This window comes from Nicotiana sylvestris, chromosome 2 (assembly GCF_000393655.2).
Source record: "Nicotiana sylvestris chromosome 2, ASM39365v2, whole genome shotgun sequence".
Classification (NCBI taxonomy): Eukaryota; Viridiplantae; Streptophyta; class Magnoliopsida; order Solanales; family Solanaceae; genus Nicotiana; species Nicotiana sylvestris.
This window is the reverse complement of record NC_091058.1, coordinates 214541479-214561513: the sequence shown is the minus strand read 5'-3', so window position 1 is coordinate 214561513 and position 20035 is coordinate 214541479. Positions and strand designations below refer to the sequence as shown.

Sequence of the window (20035 nt, the reverse complement as noted above, 5' to 3'; positions counted from 1 at the left end):
CCCTCCTCCACTTCCTCTACTTTAGAACTACTGGGATGAGCTACTGGAGATTCAATTTCTAGCTCTATGCGGTCACTGACACCACGATCTATTTCTGCTATTGCCTTCTCCCTCTAACTATCCAGTGAGGAAGATCCATTGAATGTTAAATCTTTAATGATAATTAGCCCTGAAGTCTTTTGATTTGTGCATCACAACCTATAACATTTCACTCCAATTGCATACCCTAGAAATATGCACTTCTTTTCCCTCAGCTCAAGTTTTCCATCCCTCACATGAGCATAAGCAGGACAACCAAATATTCTTAAATTTGAATAATCAACAGGCAAATCGGACCATACCTCAAAAGGAGTTTTGAACTCAATAGTTGTGAATGGAGATCTATTTACCAAATAACAAGTTGTATTGATTTCTTCAGCCCAAAAATCTTTACTAACACATGAGTGTGAAAGCATGCTTCATGCCTATCATAAAGCGTTTTATTCATACGTTCTGCAACACCATTTTATTGTGGTGTTCCGATACAAGTGCAGTGTCTCACTATGCCCTCCCTGCTGCAAAAATTATCGAACTCAGAATTGCAAAATTCCAACCCATTGTCAGTTCGAATACGCTTAACTTTTCTTTCCGTCTGCCTCTCAACCATCGTCTTCCATTTAACAAATGTCGAAAATGCCTCATCTTTCTTTTTCCAGAAAATACATCCACACCATCCTTGAGTAATCATCAATAGAAGTCATAAAATACCGGGCACCACTCTTGGAGGAAATTCTATTTGGACCCCACAAGTCAGAGTGTATATAATCTAACTTGTCCCTAGTGTTGTGCTTGGCCTTCTTGATGAACTTTACCCTTGTCAGTTTACCAAACACACAATGCTCACAAAAATTGAAAACTTGATTTTTGTACCCATTTAGTAAATTCTGCTTACTCAACAAAGAAAATCCATTATCGCTCATATGACCAAGTCGCAAGTGCCACAACTGAGACTGATTCAGATCACTTTTTCTAGAAGTTACAACAGCTTCCCCTTCAGCTACATTTGCCTGAAGATGAAACAATTTAGAATGTAGTTTACCTTTCATGAGTACCATTGAGCCTTTACAAACTTTAAGTATTCCATTCTCGGAGTGAAATTTATACCCTTTATCATCCAAAGTCGAAAAAAGAAAACAAATTTCTCTTTATCTGAGGAACATGCCAACACTCAATATTTCTGATATTCTATCGAACATTCTCAATTTGATGTTACCCACCCCCTCTACTGGTAATGGATTATAATTTCTCATATAGATAGTCCCACTCATTTGTTTGTAAGTTGCAAACCAATTTTTGTGTGGACACAAGTGGAAAGTAGCACCAGAATCAAGAACCAAAGAGATTTTTGCCCATGACTAGAACTCACAGCAAAAACTTCCCGTACATAGTCACTATCATTAGAATTATTACCAATGTCAACAATATTTTCCGAATTATCTATTTTCTACTTCCCTCTTTTCTCCTTCAGCTTAGGACAATCTCTCTTGTAGTGACCTTGCTCCCCGCACTCATAATAGTGTTGCTTCCTTGATCTAAACTTTGATCTTGCGATTGACGTTTTCCTGTTAAAGTCCTTTTGTTGTGTTCTTCCTCTAATCACAAGACCCTCGCCCTCAATTTTGCTGTCTGATAAGCTCTTTTTCAACTCTTTAGATTTTAGTGTATTACTAACATCTTCTAGTAAAATGTTATCTTTCCCATATAGCAGTGTATTGGTAAAAGTATCATAAGACTGTGGTAAAGAACATAACACAATCAAGGCCTGATCTTCACTCTTAATTTTGATATCCACATTCTTCAGGTCCATTATAATTGAATTAAACTCATCAAGGTGAGTTTTAACATGTATACCTTCATTCATACGGAGATTGTATAACCTCTTTTTCAAGTAAAGGCGATTTGTCAGCGATTTCTTAGAATACAGATCTTCCAGCTTCTTCCATGTCATTGCTGCAGATGTTTCTTTAACAATTTCCCGAAGAACGCTATCTATAACCATCATGAAGATCGCACTCAAAGCCCTCTCCTTTAGGTCTTCCTTCTTTGTCTCTTTCATATCTTCTAGAAAATCCTCATCAATTGGTATCAAAAATCCTTGTAACATCAGGGATGATTTTATCCTAATCTTCCATAGACTGAAACTAGAACCTCCATCAAATTTCTCTACTTCATACTTTGTTGAATATGATGAAGACATTTTAACCCTAGATTATATGTAGAAACCCGAACCTTGATTTGATACCAATTGTTGCAGAATATCGTAAGTTCACACAATCACACACAAAGCAAATAGAGAAGAAAAATCAATACAAGGATTTAACGAGGTTTGGCTAAGCCTAATCCTTGGGCCAAAAGCAGAGAGTTTCCACTATGAATGAGAAGAAAAGCACAATACAATCTCTAGAATCCCAAACTACAACCCCTACATATAGATCCCAAAAGGTCCCAAACATATATGAGAAAGGTTTCCCAATTTGACAAGGACTATAGGTTTTCCTTTTCCAAATCTATTAGGACAATGGATTTTCTAAACCTACAGGGACTATGAGTTTCCTAAAAATATAATGAAATAATTCAAGCCACAAATAACAATGTTAGATAAGAAACTTAGTCAAATCAACAACGAGCACATAACCAAAAACTTATAATAGCATACACAATTCGATCTAAAAGGGTTATTTACTGGAATCCAGTGGTGGCATGGCCAGTGATCCTAGGCTAGAAACTCGTATTTTAGCCATAGTAACAATACTTTAATTATTGCATTTTACATGTGTTTGACCTTAAATAATAGTGAATTACACATAATATATGTTTTATGCCTTGCAGGAAGTGATTCCGAAGACAAAAGGTAATTTGGAATGAAATCGATCAATTTGGGGTTTTGAAGTCTAAGTAAAAGCCCAATGAATTAAGTCGGGGTCGTGTTCGATAGTCGCATAGCAAGCCTTGATAGCAAAATAGGAGAAAATAACTCCACTCTAAGAAATTTGTACTAACGCGCCTCCTGGGGCTCCGCGGCAATGTAATTTGCCTTAGAGTGAAAATTTTGCAAAAAACAAAATGCACCGCTAATGCGGCGCGCTACGCGTGTGTAAAAATAGCAAAATATTTCTACTTCGGCTTAAAAATGGTAGATTCATCCAAAGCTATTCCTACACGGTATAAAAACAAAAATAAACACTATTTCGGGGGGGGGGGGCTAATTTGGAGAAGAAAACAAAAGGTGATCCAATTTGGAGAGCAAAAGGAGAGTACAAAGTACTTGGGAGCAAGGATTTGATCAATTCTTCCAACCTTCTTCTAGTATCCATGTATATTATGTTTAAGAATAGTATTTTTGATTCTTGTATGAATATGTGTGGCTAAGAACCCAAATATTTTAGGATCATGGGTGCTATATGATTGTAATGTTTGAAGTTTAATTTGATTAATTTGAATTTATCATATTGGGTTGTTTACTTAATTCTGCTTTCAATTATTTTGCTGAGTAGCTAATAGTGAAATACTATTTATGAATATAGAGTTTAACTCGAAAGTGAAAATTCTAGATTTCCTAGAGAATTACATAAATCAAGTTCTTGATCCTGGGCATCGGTGGATGAATTTGCAATTAGGATAGACATATACCTAATTGTCTTATTTGGTTGAAATTTAGGAATTGTAAATGCATTCTCGGTAATCTTGATTCCATAGATATATAGGTACTAAGTTAGCTTGAATAGGCGAGTAAGAACTCGACAGATTCTAATGAGCGTTATCAATCATGTTGATCAATAACCTAGATAATTCAATTAGTCATTTTAAACCAAGGATGCAATATGATTGTTAGTTAGCCTATGAACCTTAGAATATCTTCTATCATTGATTATTATCCGAAAATGCAAAAGTGTTGTGGTTGATTTTTAGTTATATTATCGCTTGATAGTTCTTTAAGTAATAAATTAGTTATTTATGTATTTTGTGAAGAAACCTCTTGAATTGATAAGTGTTTGAGTTTGAATTTGTAAATAATGTTACACCCCGTAAAATTGAACCGGTTGTGGATGCATTAAATGAGTATTAACTTGATGGTAATCAAATTGGTAGGATAATAAGTGTACGAGGCATATCATTAGTGATTTTGGGTCCAAGGAGAGACCTAAGTCTCAGCCAAGTTGGAAATCTACATGAAAGACTAAAGTTCCAAATGGGTAAGCACAAGACAATATTTCCGACGAGCATATCTACGGATATATAAGGTTTTAGATGATACAAAACCTATCAAATGAAAGGTCTTTGATTCTAGTATCTAACGCTGCAAACTGTTCGTCATTTGGACTTTCCTATAAGAAGTTATGACCAAATTGCCAAAGGCTAGTGGAGGACTACGCGGATGCGAAGCATCCGAGGCTGCATCCAAAAAGAGGGGCTGGCAGTGAAGTGCTGCCATAGCATCCCTGTAGCATCCGAGCTCCTGAGCGGAGGATTGCTCGGATGCAAAGTTTCCACGTCCGCGTCCGAAATCTGGGCTTATAAACACAATTTCGGGATTCATTTTTCCCATTCTATTTGGACGATCTTCACCCACTCAAGAGCACCAACTCCTACCCTCTTCAGGGTAAGCAATCCCCATTATCTTGGTGTGAAATTCCATCATTTTTACACTAGTATTGATGAAATCTACATATAAAATACTTAGATCTTCAAGAAATGTCTTCAAGAACTCCAAGGAGGGTTTTGCAAGATTCCTTCCAAAAAGGTAATCCTACATACTTAGACTTACATGTATGGATTTATTAAGAGTATGTTTGGAAAGCCACTGTGTAACTGAAATTAGAGTAATTACTAGGGTAGTAATTACACAGCCTAGTAATTACTCAGTTGTGCAATTACGACGACCTGTTTGTTTGTCATAGTGTATTACTAGTTTACTGTTTGGTTGCACATGTGTAATTACACAGTTAGATTAAATTTAAATCAAATAATTGTCAAAACTTAAAAGTTGATATAATAAATATATGCATATAAATTTTTATAAGTATAAATGATATTATATTTGGTATTTAAGATGTATATTTTTCGTGAATATACATTAATAAGTAATCATATATTTATAACTAATATTGTAAAAATAATATATATATATATATATATATATATATATATATATATATATATATATATGTGTGTGTGTGTGTGTGTGTGTGTGTGTGTGTGTGTGTGTGTAAATTAATAATATTTAATTTAGATACTTACAAAAATTTAAAATATATGTTTTTTTGTAAGAACATCATGGAATTCATATTTGATAAAATAAATTAATATTTATAAATATAATATCATAACATTATTCAAATGTTTGACTACATTGATCTATCAATTCTAACTAAAAAATGAACAACATGTGACGTGAGCCAATACTACTAAAATAAGTAAATTGAAACCATGAATATAACATAATTTCAAATTCCAAAAAAAAAAATTATTTAGCATATGTCAAATTCCAACATAATAATAGTAAGTTCCACTATAACTTTAGATTAGAAAACATAATAAGTTTATAACCACATTCAATCATGAAATTTCACTTTAATTACATCACTCATTACATGACAAGTTTGTAAATGACTCATTATTTATAATATTAGGAGGTGTAATTTCAAAAAGTAGAATAATAAAATAAATAAAAAATAAAAATATAAACAATTACATGAAATAACAAGAAGTAAAGGAAGAGAAATAAAAGATAAATAATGTACAAAGAAAAATATATTTTAAAATTTTAAAAGAAATTAAAAAGTAAAAATAAAATTAAGAAATTAAAATAATAGAAATAAAAAGTTATAAAGAAAATAAAATAAAATAAAAATAAAAAAACAACCTTGTAATTACATAGTTTAATTACCACCTATTCTCACCTCCTCCTTGAGAATTGGAGAGTGTAATAACACCCATCCAATTACACCCAATTCCATGCTGACCAAGTAATTACTTGGCCAAAAAACATGTCAAACTGTGTAATTATAGCTAATTACACCCAAATCCAATTCATATGTGGCTTTCCAAACACGTTCTAAGGGAATATGAGTATGAATAAGTAATAGAACTCTTGGTATGGTTATTGGAAGCCATAAGTTCCCAATTTAATTACATAACTATATTAGAGATTGAAAGATGATTATTTGATGGAATTTTATTGGTTGGGTGTGGATGGATGGTCATATTATAATGTTGAAAGTTATAAATTGGTTAATCATGATGGTGGGATAAATTGTTGATGAATGGTGGTAGTTAGATGAACTAATTATATGGTGATGAGATGTAGAGATTTATGCCTACAAGGTATTTGATAATATGCCTAAAGAGCTTAAGTTATGTAATTTGTTACTAATATTGGGTTCCATTGGATGTTGCTATTGTAGATTGAAAGTTTTTAGTATTGTAGACCATTGTAGTATCACTAAGGGGCGAAATTGAGGTATGTGAGGCTAACTCTCTTTATGTTTGGGAATGTTTATGATTCTCCCTACATCCCATCCTTTATGACTGCTACGAGTTTCCTAATAAAGTAATTATGTCTTAGTTCCATGAATTGTTGTAGAACTTCTATTCTCTAGCTTTATAACTCGTTCATGACTTTCATTCTGAACATTTTGAGCTTAGTGCATATTCAATATAGACTTGGCTTTGATGCCCCGAGTCTCAGTATTGATTACTCAGTATGTAATAAACAATCAAAGTTTTAGTGTTCATAATCAATTCAAGAATTCATGTCTCAGTGTACTCCTATTTAGTATTCCAGTATTATGTAACTCGGTGTGATTCATTATTTCAGTATCATGTATTGCAATATGATTCTCAGTTCTTGATATTAAATCCCTGAATGTTGAACATCTGTATTTGGGCTTGAGGCCGTAGTTTATGCTTTATGCATTTTTAGGTCTGAGGTCGCATTTATGTATACATATACTTGGGCCCGAGGCCGCAGTTTGTGCACAGATATATTGGGCCTGAGGCCGCTATTTAATATACAGATAAACAGGTTATTCATTATTCAGAAGAGAGAGTATTCATATCCTTACTTCCTTTATTCAGTTCAATTATCAGTTATCATTTATCATTTCAGTTTCAGATTCAGATTAAATACTAATCTTTTCAGTTATCAATTATCAATTCTCAATTATCAGCTTTGTTTCAATTTCAGCATTTATAATTCTTTCTTTAAGTTGCTTTACATACCAGTGCAATTCAAATGTACTGATGTCCATTTTTGCCCAGGGCCTGCATCTCACGATACAGGTAATGATTTATAGGTTGATAATTCCGAGCGCTAGGATTCTCGTACCAACTATTGGTGATCCCTAGTTCTTTCGGGACATTATGATTTCCTTACAATCTTAAGTTGTGTCCAATGGAATTTCCTTTATATGTGTGCGCCGGCCACTCATATAAACGTTTAACTACTAAGATATCCAGGATTGTCTCATTTCTTTCTACTCTAGATCGTGCCATGAAGCTTAGAGCAATATGTATCCTTTTATTCATATCGAATTCCAGATATATTGAATGACTAAGCGACGGGCAGGGAAAAAAAAAAAAGCCCAAGGTCCTGGAAGGATGATTTGCCTATTGTGGTATTACTATAGATTTCATGTTGGTAACAACTGAGATTTGAGAGGATGTTGAAAGTGTGATGCAATGAGATTAGAGCATAACCTTATCAGAAATTACAAAAGCAGTCACTATATTTTATGGTTATCAGTTTAACTCAGGTACCAATTATACAGTCTTTCAGTTACCAGGTTTATGGTTATTCAGTATGCCAGTTATTTGTTATTCAATTACCAGATCTCCAATTTCCAGTGTATCTAACGTCTACTAACTTGGGAGTATACGGTGATGCCTATGAGTGCTAAGAGAAAAAGTAAGAATAGTGATTGTAGCAAAATTGTCACATATTTTAGGTCTGAATTAAGACCAAGACTCGCTGGATTGTGTAAGAAGTTATTTATAAGGTGATGGTATCTCTAAAGGACATATTTATGTATGGTTGTGTATCCGAATGCATTTTACCTCACAAAATAATTTTATTTTTAATTCTTAGCAATTGAGTCACAAGTTGGATGATGATAATTTAGATGTTAGACCCTATAGTATAGCAGGTTAAGAATTTGACCGCAACTGGCCTAGAATTGGTTATTATAATTTAGGACAAAAAAGAGGCTAAGGGCAAAATTCCTAGCAGTCAGAAATAATTGATATTACCAGAGAGATATTTTTATTACGACTTATGCATATGACTAAGAAGATATGATGTACGAAAATGAGAACATATAGCAATCGATATTGAATTTTAGGAAATTATTTTAAGTTGTTTATATTTATTCATACTAGAACTAGAAAGTACTACCTTTGTATGTTACTATAAGAAGAAGTTAGTATTGTGAGATAAAGGATATGACAGTTCCCTTTAAGTTATGTGACTAAGTGTTTTCCCCGAAAGTTTATAGTTTGATATAATTTTGAAGTGTATAGAAATTTGGGGTTAGGTATTCCAATTTTATTTAATACAGATGAAATTTTCCTAAGTGTGATCCATGTACATAGTACAAAAGAAAGATTATGTGCGACCGTAGAATATTGTCAAATGATGTGGTAAGTTAGAAATAACCTTATACTTTGCTTTAGTTATTCATAGCAGAGCAAAAAAATATGATGCTAGCAAGTGGTTAGTAAAATAATAGTAAATAAGATTAGAGTAAATACAGTGAATTAGCAATTTCAGCAGAGCTAGTAGAGGTAAGATTCGATTCACTTAGCAAGATTAACACTAGTGAATGAGTGACAATTTGAAACACCAAACGAATGTTAGAACCCAAAGAGTTTAAGTTAAACTCGAAGTACAGTGGTAGTGGAAAAAAATCAGCTAACAGTGAGAGAGTAAGCTATAGAAGAATAGCCTTAAGGAATTATCGTAATGTGGTTCCTGTAAGATTGACAGTGTGAGCAGAGTTAAATTATTAAGATAGTGTATGATAGGTGTGAATACATTAGCTTTCCTTTATGTGAATAATTTAGTTTTTCCTATCACGGAAGTAAGTTGGTAGATGAGTCGTCATTGACGTAGAGTGCAAAGAATTGCAGAGAATAAAGAAGGTTATTTGGATCCCAACAAAAATAGAAAGATCCGCAAGTATAAGACGTTTTGTGTAATGGGTGAAGTGAAAATTTTCAGTAAGTCTAGTTAGAGATTTGAAACCCGAATAGTTAGCATGGATATGAAAAAGAAAATTGGTTCGGTAACGAAAGAAAATTGTATAATTATCATAAGGAATATGTCTAGCATGTGTAAGAAACATAAAGTGAGTAGAATGACCACCGAGCTTAGTTATTGATGATAAGTGATCACAGAAAATCTATAAAATCATTCCTATTTATGTGTTATGAGGGTAGTGCCATTGCACGAGACTCTAAAATTTAGAGTACATGTCAAAGACTAGTTCACAATAATACTATAAGTGTTTTCAGGAAGAAGATAACCAAGTGTTGGAAGTATAACTCATGATTGAGGTAGATAAGAGAACTCTAGTGAAAGAAGTTCACCACTTAGCCCAGCTCTGAGTTCAATTTGCGTAATCCAAAGATAGTGTAGTTGTTGTCTTAAATATGGCTTGTTCCTCCTTAGTAGCCTAAGTGACGGAGAAATAGTTTGATGATCCCTACCTGTTGTAGCTAAAAGGGGGGATTCACAGGCATAAGATGATGGCTTTTAAACAAGAGGGGGATGATAGTACTTTGAGGTACCACGATAGAGTGTGAGTTCCAACTATACATGGACTTAGTAATGGAGGAAGATGTTAGAAGCCCATAATTCCAGGTATTCTATCCACCTAGGTTTCCCAAAGATGTATCATGATCTTAAGGAGATTTATTGGTGGAATGACATGATAAAGAAAGTTGCAGACCTTGTGGCCAAGTATTTGAATTGTCAGCGAGTGAAAGTCGAGCAACATAAAACCAAGTGTTTATCTCAGAACACATATATCCTTTAGTGGAGATGGTAAATATGGACCTTATAATAGGATTATCTCGCTCGTTTTGAAAGCATGATTTTTATGGGCGAAGGTGTAGACCAATAAGTTGGTCTGAAGTTGGCAAAGCAGAGTTGTTGGGACTAGATTTGGTCAATCGATATATGGAGAAAGTCAAGCTGATTCAACAGCATTTGAAAATAGCTCAGAGTCTCCAAAAGTCCTATTCGAACATGCAACATAGAGACCTAGAGTTTCAAGTTGATGATTGGGTTTTCCTAAAAGTTTTGCCTATAAAAGGTGTTACAATATTTGGGAAGAAAGAAAGGCTCAATCCCAGATACATCAGCCTATATAGGATCCTATGAAGGATCGGGTAAGTAGTTTATGAGTTGAAATTTCCACCATAATTAGCTGTTGTACACCAATATTTTGTGTCACGTTATAACATTCAAGTTTCAAGTATTCAAATCTCATGTCACGACAGTTGTGTTTCCAGTTTTCAAATCTCATGTCACGACATTTATGTTTCCAGTATTCAGAAACATTAAAGGCAGTTCAGTACTCAGATATTGATGTGAGTTTAGTGAGCAGATATTCACGTTAGTGCAACACTCGATTACGTTTTTGAGAGAGCTCCCGTCTTTCTCCGTGAAAATTTCTCTTGTTTTAACGAATTAGATCTCATGGCCTACTTGGGATACCAGCTTCGCAGAAGAAAAATGGAGTATTTCAACAACAAAAAAAAGTTCAAAATCCAAAAGGATATTTCGAAGGGGGAAATTAGCACCAACGGAAATAATGCCACTACGACATAGTTCTCTCCCTTGCTTTCCTTCGGTGCAGTGGAACTGCAATTACTATTCCAAATAGCGAAAGAGAAGCAAGAGAGTCCACACTGCTAAAAGAATTCTCAAATTTTATGGCCTACGTATAATTTATGCTCGTCGGAGCCGTCGACGGAGATTGGCGGAGGAATTTTCACTGGCGCTATTCCAAATTCAACTCTCTGAATACAATCAAATTTCCTTTTTTCTATCTAGGATTTCAGTCCGAGAGATGCCAATTCCTTGAATTGTAAAACTGTAAAAAAATTATCTTATCAGTTTGGTGTCGGCGTCGGTCGCGGTGTAATAGCGGCAAACAAGAAAAAGGACCCGAATTGAGCTGATATAATACATACGGCTTTCATTGTATTTTAATATATCTTGTTGTATTCTATGTATTTGATTGTATTCGTTATCTTTTTTTTCATTGTATTTCAATGTATGTCGCCGTATTCCATGTATCACTGTCTCGCTATATTACACGAATGTATTCATATGTTTTTTTTAATTAATATAATTTATGCATTCAGATGTATTTATGTATTCAGATTTATAATTGAGTTTGTTGAGTTATATTAGGAGTCTATTTGTGTTAATTGATTCACTTTCCGTTTAAAAACAGCTGAATTAACCACGATTTAAGCTATTTACGTTACTGTATTCACAAATACATATCGTGAATACAGTCGAATACAATAATTTATCTAGCTGTAATTCGCTGTGAATACAGTCGAATATAATAATCTGTCTAACTGTAATCCCCTGTTTCACGCCGATAAATGCTATTATATTCATGAATACAATAGCTTAAATACATCGAATACACTCTAAAAAACCTGAAAACACAGCTATAGGAAGTAATATAGTAAATGGTAGCTACAACTAACTAATAATCACTAAAAAATAGTGATTTGTGAAAATTTCTCAAAGAAATATCTTGTTTACGTTGGAAGATGTATTGACTTTGAGTTGGGTGAATAAGCCTAATTTACTCCATAAAATTGTCCGTAATACAACTACGCCTCAATTCCAAACAAGTAGGGATCGACTATATGAATCCTCATTGTCTATGATATTCCATTTAAGTTATTTTTGTATTTAAAAAAACATTTTGCATCACATTTGTTCAAACGTTATACTATTGATTAGCAACAACAACAATAACAAACCGAGTATATTCTCACACATGGGGTCTGAGGAGGATAATGTGTACACAGACTTTACCCTTACCTAGTGAAGATAGAGAGGTTCTTTCCAATAATATTGATTAGAAAACCAAGTGAATTTACAAGGGAATAGTTAAGATGACAACTTTTTTCTGCACAAACTATTAGAGCCTAGTCATCTTACCAATATTCAAAACTTCTGCCCATCTAAGGCTCCGAGTTTCCTGTTACACAAGGATATCATCATTTGTTACTTGGACTAGTAATACATTTTGGACCGATATACAAGCAGTTGGGCACTGCGTTTTCTTCAAAAAGCTCGTCCTTGTCAATATAATAGTCTTTCAATATTTGCAGTTTTTGTCATGAAACTTTGTGAAAAGCTGATGCCTGTACTTGAAACAAGAATAATGGGAAGTAAACCAGTTAGGCATTCTACTATAGATGATCCAAAAGCCAAATAAAGTGGAGATGACTAAAAATAATCCTAGAACAACGATGTGCAGTAACTGTTACCTTATCTTAGTATATACTCAAATTAAGCAAGGACTTTGTTTAAATTTATTCCAAAAAATGGTAATTTTGACCCAAAAGAGAAAACAAATGGAAGATGTGATTTTATTTTAGCAATACATACCTATTGTACTCCAGTTTCTGGATAACAATACCATTAAGCAAGAGCTCCGAACTATAAACAAGAGTTCCTGCAACAGTGATACTTATAGCCATCAGTTCCAAGGTAGCAGTTAATTGCTAGAAGGGAGAAAGAAAGAAATGAATTCATACCTTTTTCTAGATATGGAATGCATACTTTGTAATCTTCTTCGCAGGAAAGAATTAATAGATCATCACAAGTGGCTTTATTATTCGATTCGTCCACCACCTGAAAAGCATTTAAAAAAAGGAAAACAAGAACCTTAATTGACGTAAATTTGTTATAACATTTCAAATTATTAATTAATAAAAAAGAATTTACGAGCATGGATGATTTTATCCTGACCATGCACATTAGTCACACATCAAAAGCAGAAACTAAAACAACATTAAAAAGGAGTTAAATCAATGCCATGGTTGTGTACCTCACCCTGCACTGCCTTGACCAAGCTTAGAAGGGTATCTCTATTAGGTTTTATGCTTGGAGTTATAATGACACTTCGACCCTGTTAATTCACAGGAAAAAATTAACTAATGATAGCCTGAATACTTCTCAAGCAGTAAGTATAAACACATACGTTTAGAAGGGGATACTTTCTGGCATGAGCAAGTGAAGCCGGCATATTAAAACCAAGTTCCTTTTCCTTTTTGGCATCTCTTAAGATATAATTTTTCTCATCGACAAAACAGCTTGCTCTTCCACAGCTCTCAAGCCACAAATGTGTTACAATTGGTGTTCCGCATGCAATGGCTTCCAGCATATTCCTTGTTCTAACAAAACTGTCAGTAACAAAGTGCGTGGCATCAGAACAATTTGATGTGGAGATAAATCCCAATCTTGCTAAAATCTGCATTCACAGGCAATTGGAATAACCTTGAATCATTGCCAAGCACTATGTTAAAAGTCAAATATATCTCAGGAAATTGGAAGCACTACCTTTTTCTGCTGCTTGATTAATTTGCTATCCAGGCTCTGGCTAAACAAGACATGAATTTCACCTGCACATTTTCGTCGTCTTGAACCTCTGGGCAGAAAATCAGGTAATTTCTCTGCATAGCCTAATCTAATAAGCTCTTGAGTAAGGGTTGATCTAGAGAGATTTCTCATGTGTTGCCTGCCTTTCTTGTCACCATTAAGACTGCATGATCGATTTGAGTTTCCACTTGAAGTTATGTCAAATTTCATGTCGTTTGTCAAAAGATTAGTGGATATGGATATCACTTCATTTAATTTGGCAGTCTCAGTAGATTCGGCTCTCTTGAAATCCATGGACATCATCTTTTCACTTGTGACTGAATATTTACAAGGTGAGGAATAAGGTTCACTTGTACACTGAATTGCCAAGAGTCCTGAGTGGTTCTTTTCAGATGAAGACTGAATCCGTCTTTTAAATACTAAGAGTTGTGGTCTCCTCTCTGCCTTATGATTCAAATCAGGATACTTAAAGTCATTATCCTCATCAGCAGAGATTTGTAGAGGATAGAGATTGCTTGATCCATTTGATAGCCGTCGTGCACCTTTATGTGTCCTTTTCCCTTTAGAGACCCAGCTTTCCAATTTCACTTGACTCAACATTGCTGCTAAACTTTGATGGGTTTCTCCTTGTTTCTGCATGCTAACTTTTGTAGCTTTCCTTGATGTGTCAGTACCTGATTTGGAGACTTTTCCTCTCACAGCAGCCACTTTCAACAAATTGTCATTTAACTCTACTAGGCCATGTGGCTTCCTTCTTTTCTTTGGAAAATCAGACTCTGTATTAGGATTGGTTGCTTGGTTCTCCGGGGTCCTTAAATTTAAAGATACTTGATGCCTAGTTCTACGAACAACCGAAGAAAAATCTCTGGTTTTGCCTCTTAACAGCTCTGTTTCAACTGAGCTACATTCAGTAGGTTCTGATGAATAGCTATCGATGTTAAACTCTCTTGAGAAAGCACTCTCAGGATATTCCCCTTCTTTAAGTATGCTGCTTTCTGGAATTTGAAGGGCACAAACAGTGTCACATTTCAAAGGAGGGGCATGTAGTAGGATTTCCATAGCTTCAGCAGCCAGTTGAGTGTCAAAGCCAACATCATATGTATCAAGTGTGTCTGATCGATTTCCTTCAAATTGTTGCTCAAATTCCCCCACATCAAACTGCTCATCCGACTTCCGTAGGAAGTTATCTTCAACATTCATACGGCCTTCCACTAGAAACTTCGGTTCGGCCTTATTTAGGCCTGTCATACTTCCCATTGGCTCCACTCTGGACTGGACACTTGATACCTTTTGTTTCTTCAATCCGGACATATTGCTGTCAAAGGTCAATATCTTTCTGCGTCTTGAAAAAGAGCCGTTTGCACTGTCACTTTGCCTCTCAGGCCAGTCAATAACCCCCAAGTTTTTCACTGCATTTTGAATATTCAATCTGCTTGCCAACTTTTGAGGTCCCCCACGGCTTAAAATGGGACTTGATATGATTTTATTCACTCCTCCAGCTTTGACTTCATTGACTGCTTCTCCATCCGCTAGAAAATTCGGTTCCGCCTTATTTAAATCTTCCATACTTCCCACTGGCTCCTTGCTGGATTGGACACTTGATACTCTTTTGTTCTTTAGTCTATAGTTCTTGTGGTCATAGGTCAATATCTTTCTGTCTCTTGAAAAAGAACTTTTTGTGCCATCCTTTTGGCTCTCAGGCCAGTCAAAAACTCCTGAGTTTTTGACTGCATTTTGAATATTCATTCTGCTTGCCAGCTTTTGAGGTCCCCCATGGCTGAATATTGGACGTGATATGATCTTATTCACTCCTCCAGCTTTGACTTCATTGAGAACATCTTCATTGTTAACTGATAGGTAGTGGTCCACGAAGTCCAGAGCGTTAGCTTCTGATAGCACATCAGGTACTTGAGACTCAGTGTTGCTTAACTTGGGAACACCTATGCTACAAGAATGAATTGGAAACTCTTTATCTCCATCCACACCCTCCTCTTGATTAACTGATGAAACCCTCTCCTTGTCTAGAGCGTAACCAGTTAAGGCTTCCGTTTCCACATTCCCCTCAAAGATTTCATCCTTGAATATTTCAGCACCCGGACACAAATAATGGTCCTCTTCAACTCTTGATTTTGTACCAGAAGCTATATTATCCACTTGTCTAGATGTTCTACCATTTACCTCAGGAAACTGCTTCTGTTGACTAGTATTATCAAAATCCGTGGTGCTTCTGGCTGAATCCACATGCTGAATTAATTTCTTTGACCTCCGTAGACATCCTGATGAAAATATAGACAACATTCAAGGTGCAACAGAAAAAGGAGATACACAATTGGAAGAATTCATGGCATGCACATTGAAAGATGCAATGACGATCAGGCAAGCTATTAAGATGAGGATTGAGAGGACTTCTCTCCACAGATGCAGAAGTTAAGTATGATAGTATGCTGATAGCTACTTATCAACTTCAACACTTACGCTTCAGACATGTTTTCTCAAGTCAAACTGAAAATTAAACTATGCCATATATCACTCAGAAGTCATAAAATTATTAAGCCTCAGTCACTATGGCTTCCTAATTTCTATACACTTCTTCCTTTTTATCTAAATACACATGGTTATCTTCCAGAATTGTGATAATAAGATGGTATTCTGTCATTGGCAACAAATATCTAATTGGACAAATAATCAGTAAAGTGCTATTCGAAAGTAAAATATGAGCCCATTCAGCAATTTACAGCCCATCCAACATTTCCAATGGCATTGATGATGCATCTAAACCTATACAATAAGTTGTCCTCCTTCAAAAGTTTACAGCTGCTAGTGTATTGAGCTAATGCAAACAGGAGCACTTTAAGCTAGGAAGATGCTATTAGAGAGTAAGTAGGATTCCAAATGAGTAGACGATCATAGAAACCATATATCATTAGTTGGAAGAATCAAATTTACTCAAAGAGTCAAAGGTAATGTTCCTAAGCTAAATGCTTACCCACATAGGTTCGTTCAGAAACCGGTGAGAGTTTCCACTTATCCGACTGCTTTGTATACCTTGTATCATCAGAAGATCTCAACTTTGAGACACTTTCCAGTTCAGCACAGTGCATTCTTTCATCGTCACTGTCAAGGACAACCTCTTCCTCAGAGTCGTTCTCCAAACAAGAATTCTCATTTTCAACACAATCAGGGACATCCAAAATCTTTGCAGGAGAATCAAGGTTCTCCATTCCAATTGTAGGACTCTCAATGTTAACAGTATCATCCAAGGGAAGTGTATATGCATTCTCAGCTTCCATTCTGCTCCAATTCTGCAGATCATTTCGCTTACTATCTGATCACATGATCATGTATAAAACTTCTAAGATGAAATGGACATAAATAGAGCAGAATGAATGAATCTATGTATATGTGTCTATACAGTAGTAGATGTAGCTTATTAGCTAGGGGTTCAATTGGACTCAATATTCTTGACGTGGAACATGAATATCTGTGTGAAAAGACACTAAATTTTAACAAATAACCCATAATTTCAAAACTAAAATAAGTTCAGCGCTAAGACTTTTAAAGGTTGAACCCATCAAATTTAAATCCTAAATCCACCTTTACGTTTATGTTTTTAATATAGGACGAATATAATTGACTGCAACTACGCGAAAAATTGGCATTGAGTCAGTAGTTGATTCCTTGATTAACATAAATTGGTTCATCCTTTTTTTTTTTTTTTTTTTTTTTTTTTGAGGTGATTGGTTGGGTTATGAGGACACACTAAATATGGAAGATTTTAGGGACATCCGTAATTCCTCTTAATCTCTAACAAATTCATAGAGTATGAAAATAATTGAAAGCTAAATTAAGCATCTGCAATGTACATCAAACTCATTTGCCAATCCATTTAAAATACCTAGATATCATGCAAGGAGCCAAAACCTTATTTTTTTCAATTTTCGTGCAAAATCAAAAACAGAAATTGAAAAATACAAAAACTTATACATACGATCATGTTAAAATTTCAACTATTTTTATCTTCATCGAGATCATCATCAACAATCATCAACTAATAATCATTTTGTGCAAAATAAACAAAAAAATCCAAACAGTACGTTGAATAGTAGCGAAAATCAATTTACCTGAATAATAACACACGATTGGAAATGGAAAATCGAAAAATTAAATTAAATTGCAGAAACCGGAATGATCGAACTTCTCCTAGGGGTTATGGAGAAAAGTGGAATATAGTGTAGTACGCGAGAACGTGAGGTTTATCAATGGCAAAAATGAGGTTTTGAGTCGTTTGACAGGAAATGGAGGGGTCAATAAATAAATAAAAATACAAAAGCGGCAAATTTTTGGAGGGAAATTAGAAGGGACTAGCTTATAGAATGTCCGTAGTGCACATATATAGTTAAAAATAGGCGCTTAAATGTTTTTCGGATTGGTTATTTAAAAATAGTCACCATTTACAGAGTTATTGAAAAATAACCACTATTTTGCTGCAACACGAAAAGTTCCAGCATAATATACTGGAGACCTGTGCACATGTGTATAAACTTCCAGCATATTATGCTGGAACTCCAACATACAGAAAGTTCCAGCATAATATATTGGAGATTGGAGCATCTGTGTATGAACTTCCAGCATATTATGCTGGACCAGTATATTATACTGGAAGTAATATACTGGAGTTCCAGTATACTTATGCTGGAACTCCAGTATATACTAGAGTTCCCATATATTATATTGGAATTCCAGTATATTATACTGGAGTATTTTTCGGATTTTGAATAATGTTTTAGTTCAGATTTATCTTTACATGAAAAGTGGCTAAATTTCGATTACTTTTAAAACTGTGACTATTTTTGAATGGCCACTTGTAAATCTGGCTAATTTTGAATTTCTTCCCACATATAGCCACTCTTTGGACTGCTATTTAAGTTTCAACCAAGATTTACAAAATGATATTGTATAACCGCTCTTAATATATTAGTCGAAAAATATATATTTTGGTATATTCTTTTTGTATATATATATATATATATATATATATATATATATAAATAAAAATTTTATACACATTTTCAGCAATTGCCCTAGTTCTATTCATACACACTTTCCGCGATAAAAGTTAGTATACTACTTTTATCTTAACCAACGACTTCAAATTGTTGGTTTTAATTATTCTACAGAATAAGGATATACAAGCCTAAAATTTGATTTACAAGCTTGAAGAAAGTTCAAACTTTAGGACACAATCAAGAATTTTTTGAATTTAATACACACATTGGTGGTCATAGAACACTCAATATCGTCTATAAATTCATAAATATTGTAAGTTGGACAGAATGTAGTGAAATGATTGAAATATTTTCTTAGTACCATATGCACCAAACATTTTAATTTTTATGCGCTTTTATTGCAAAAATGTATTAATATAAATTAATTTCATCATGAACTATGTCTTTGTAATTTTCATCATTAATTAATTTGCAAAACTTCTATTTGAAAGACAACTAGTTTGCGCTAATATCATGAAATGTTTAATTAACACATTTTTAATCATTTAAAGTCCACTTTTTTTTTTTCTTCCATCTATTGAGTTTATTTCACTTTTTCTCTTTTTCATTAACATCATAATGTAATTTATGTCGCCCTATTTTTTTATTATATTTCTTAAGATAATTTTCATATTTTCTAATAAGCAAAGCAAATTTCGTTTATCATTTTTATAGATAAGAATTATTTCATATTTGGATGAAATTTCAGCACATATATTTTATATTTTACATTGTTAATCCTGACAAGGAAGAATTAGATTTTCCATTTTAGTTATATTTTACTAAAGATTGACTGATTTGAGCAATATAACAATGGAAATAAAATCCAAACTGATGAAACAAGTTATACAACTGAAAATTTTAAGTTTTTATTAAAATGATGAAATAAGTTATACAACTGATTTTTTTTATTTATTTTGTATTAAAATAAGGACCATACTAACTCCATCAGATAAAAATGAAAAAAAAGGCATGAAAAAATGATAACAAAACAGTTGAGGGGCGTTCCGAGAATCGAACTCGGGACCTCTCGCACCCAAAGCGAGAATCATACCACTAGACCAAACGCCCGCTACGTTTAGTGCAACGTTCATAAAATAATTTAACTTGAATATTAAATAAAGAAAAGAAGGATACAAGTGAGATACAACTCTATAACGACGACAACAACAACATACCCAGTGTATTCTCAGAAGTGGAATTTTGGGAGGGTATTATGTACGCAATCCTTACCCCTACCTTGTGAAGATATATAAAGAAGTTGTTTTCGGAAGACCCTCGACTCAATAAAGCAAAATCACAGCAATTACGACAA

At 34.1% G+C, this 20035-nt stretch overlaps 1 protein-coding gene and 1 non-coding gene across 6 annotated transcripts; both read right to left on the bottom strand.

Moving 5' to 3' along the window:
* Positions 1-12062: 12062 nt before the first annotated feature.
* On the bottom strand, positions 12063-17990 carry LOC104250000 (uncharacterized). Of its 5 annotated transcripts, none has more exons than XM_009806538.2 (8): positions 17797-17990; positions 16662-17000; positions 13637-15951; positions 13278-13547; positions 13125-13205; positions 12832-12928; positions 12683-12749; positions 12063-12435 (listed from the first exon to the last, which is right to left on the bottom strand). In XM_009806538.2, the coding sequence occupies exons 2-8, from the start codon at positions 16963-16965 to the stop codon at positions 12390-12392; spliced, it is 3180 nt and encodes a 1059-aa protein (XP_009804840.1). In that variant the 5' UTR covers positions 16966-17000; positions 17797-17990; the 3' UTR covers positions 12063-12389. The 5 variants fall into 5 exon arrangements, 4 of the variants coding, with proteins under 4 accessions (XP_009804840.1, XP_009804841.1, XP_009804839.1 ...); XM_009806539.2 differs by having other exon boundaries at positions 16662-16996; XM_009806537.2 differs by having other exon boundaries at positions 16662-16977.
* Positions 17991-19719: 1729 nt separating this feature from the next.
* On the bottom strand, positions 19720-19791 carry TRNAP-UGG (transfer RNA proline (anticodon UGG)). Its single transcript has one exon. It is a non-coding gene; the product is annotated as a tRNA-Pro (tRNA).
* Between the last annotated feature and the right edge of the window lie 244 nt (positions 19792-20035).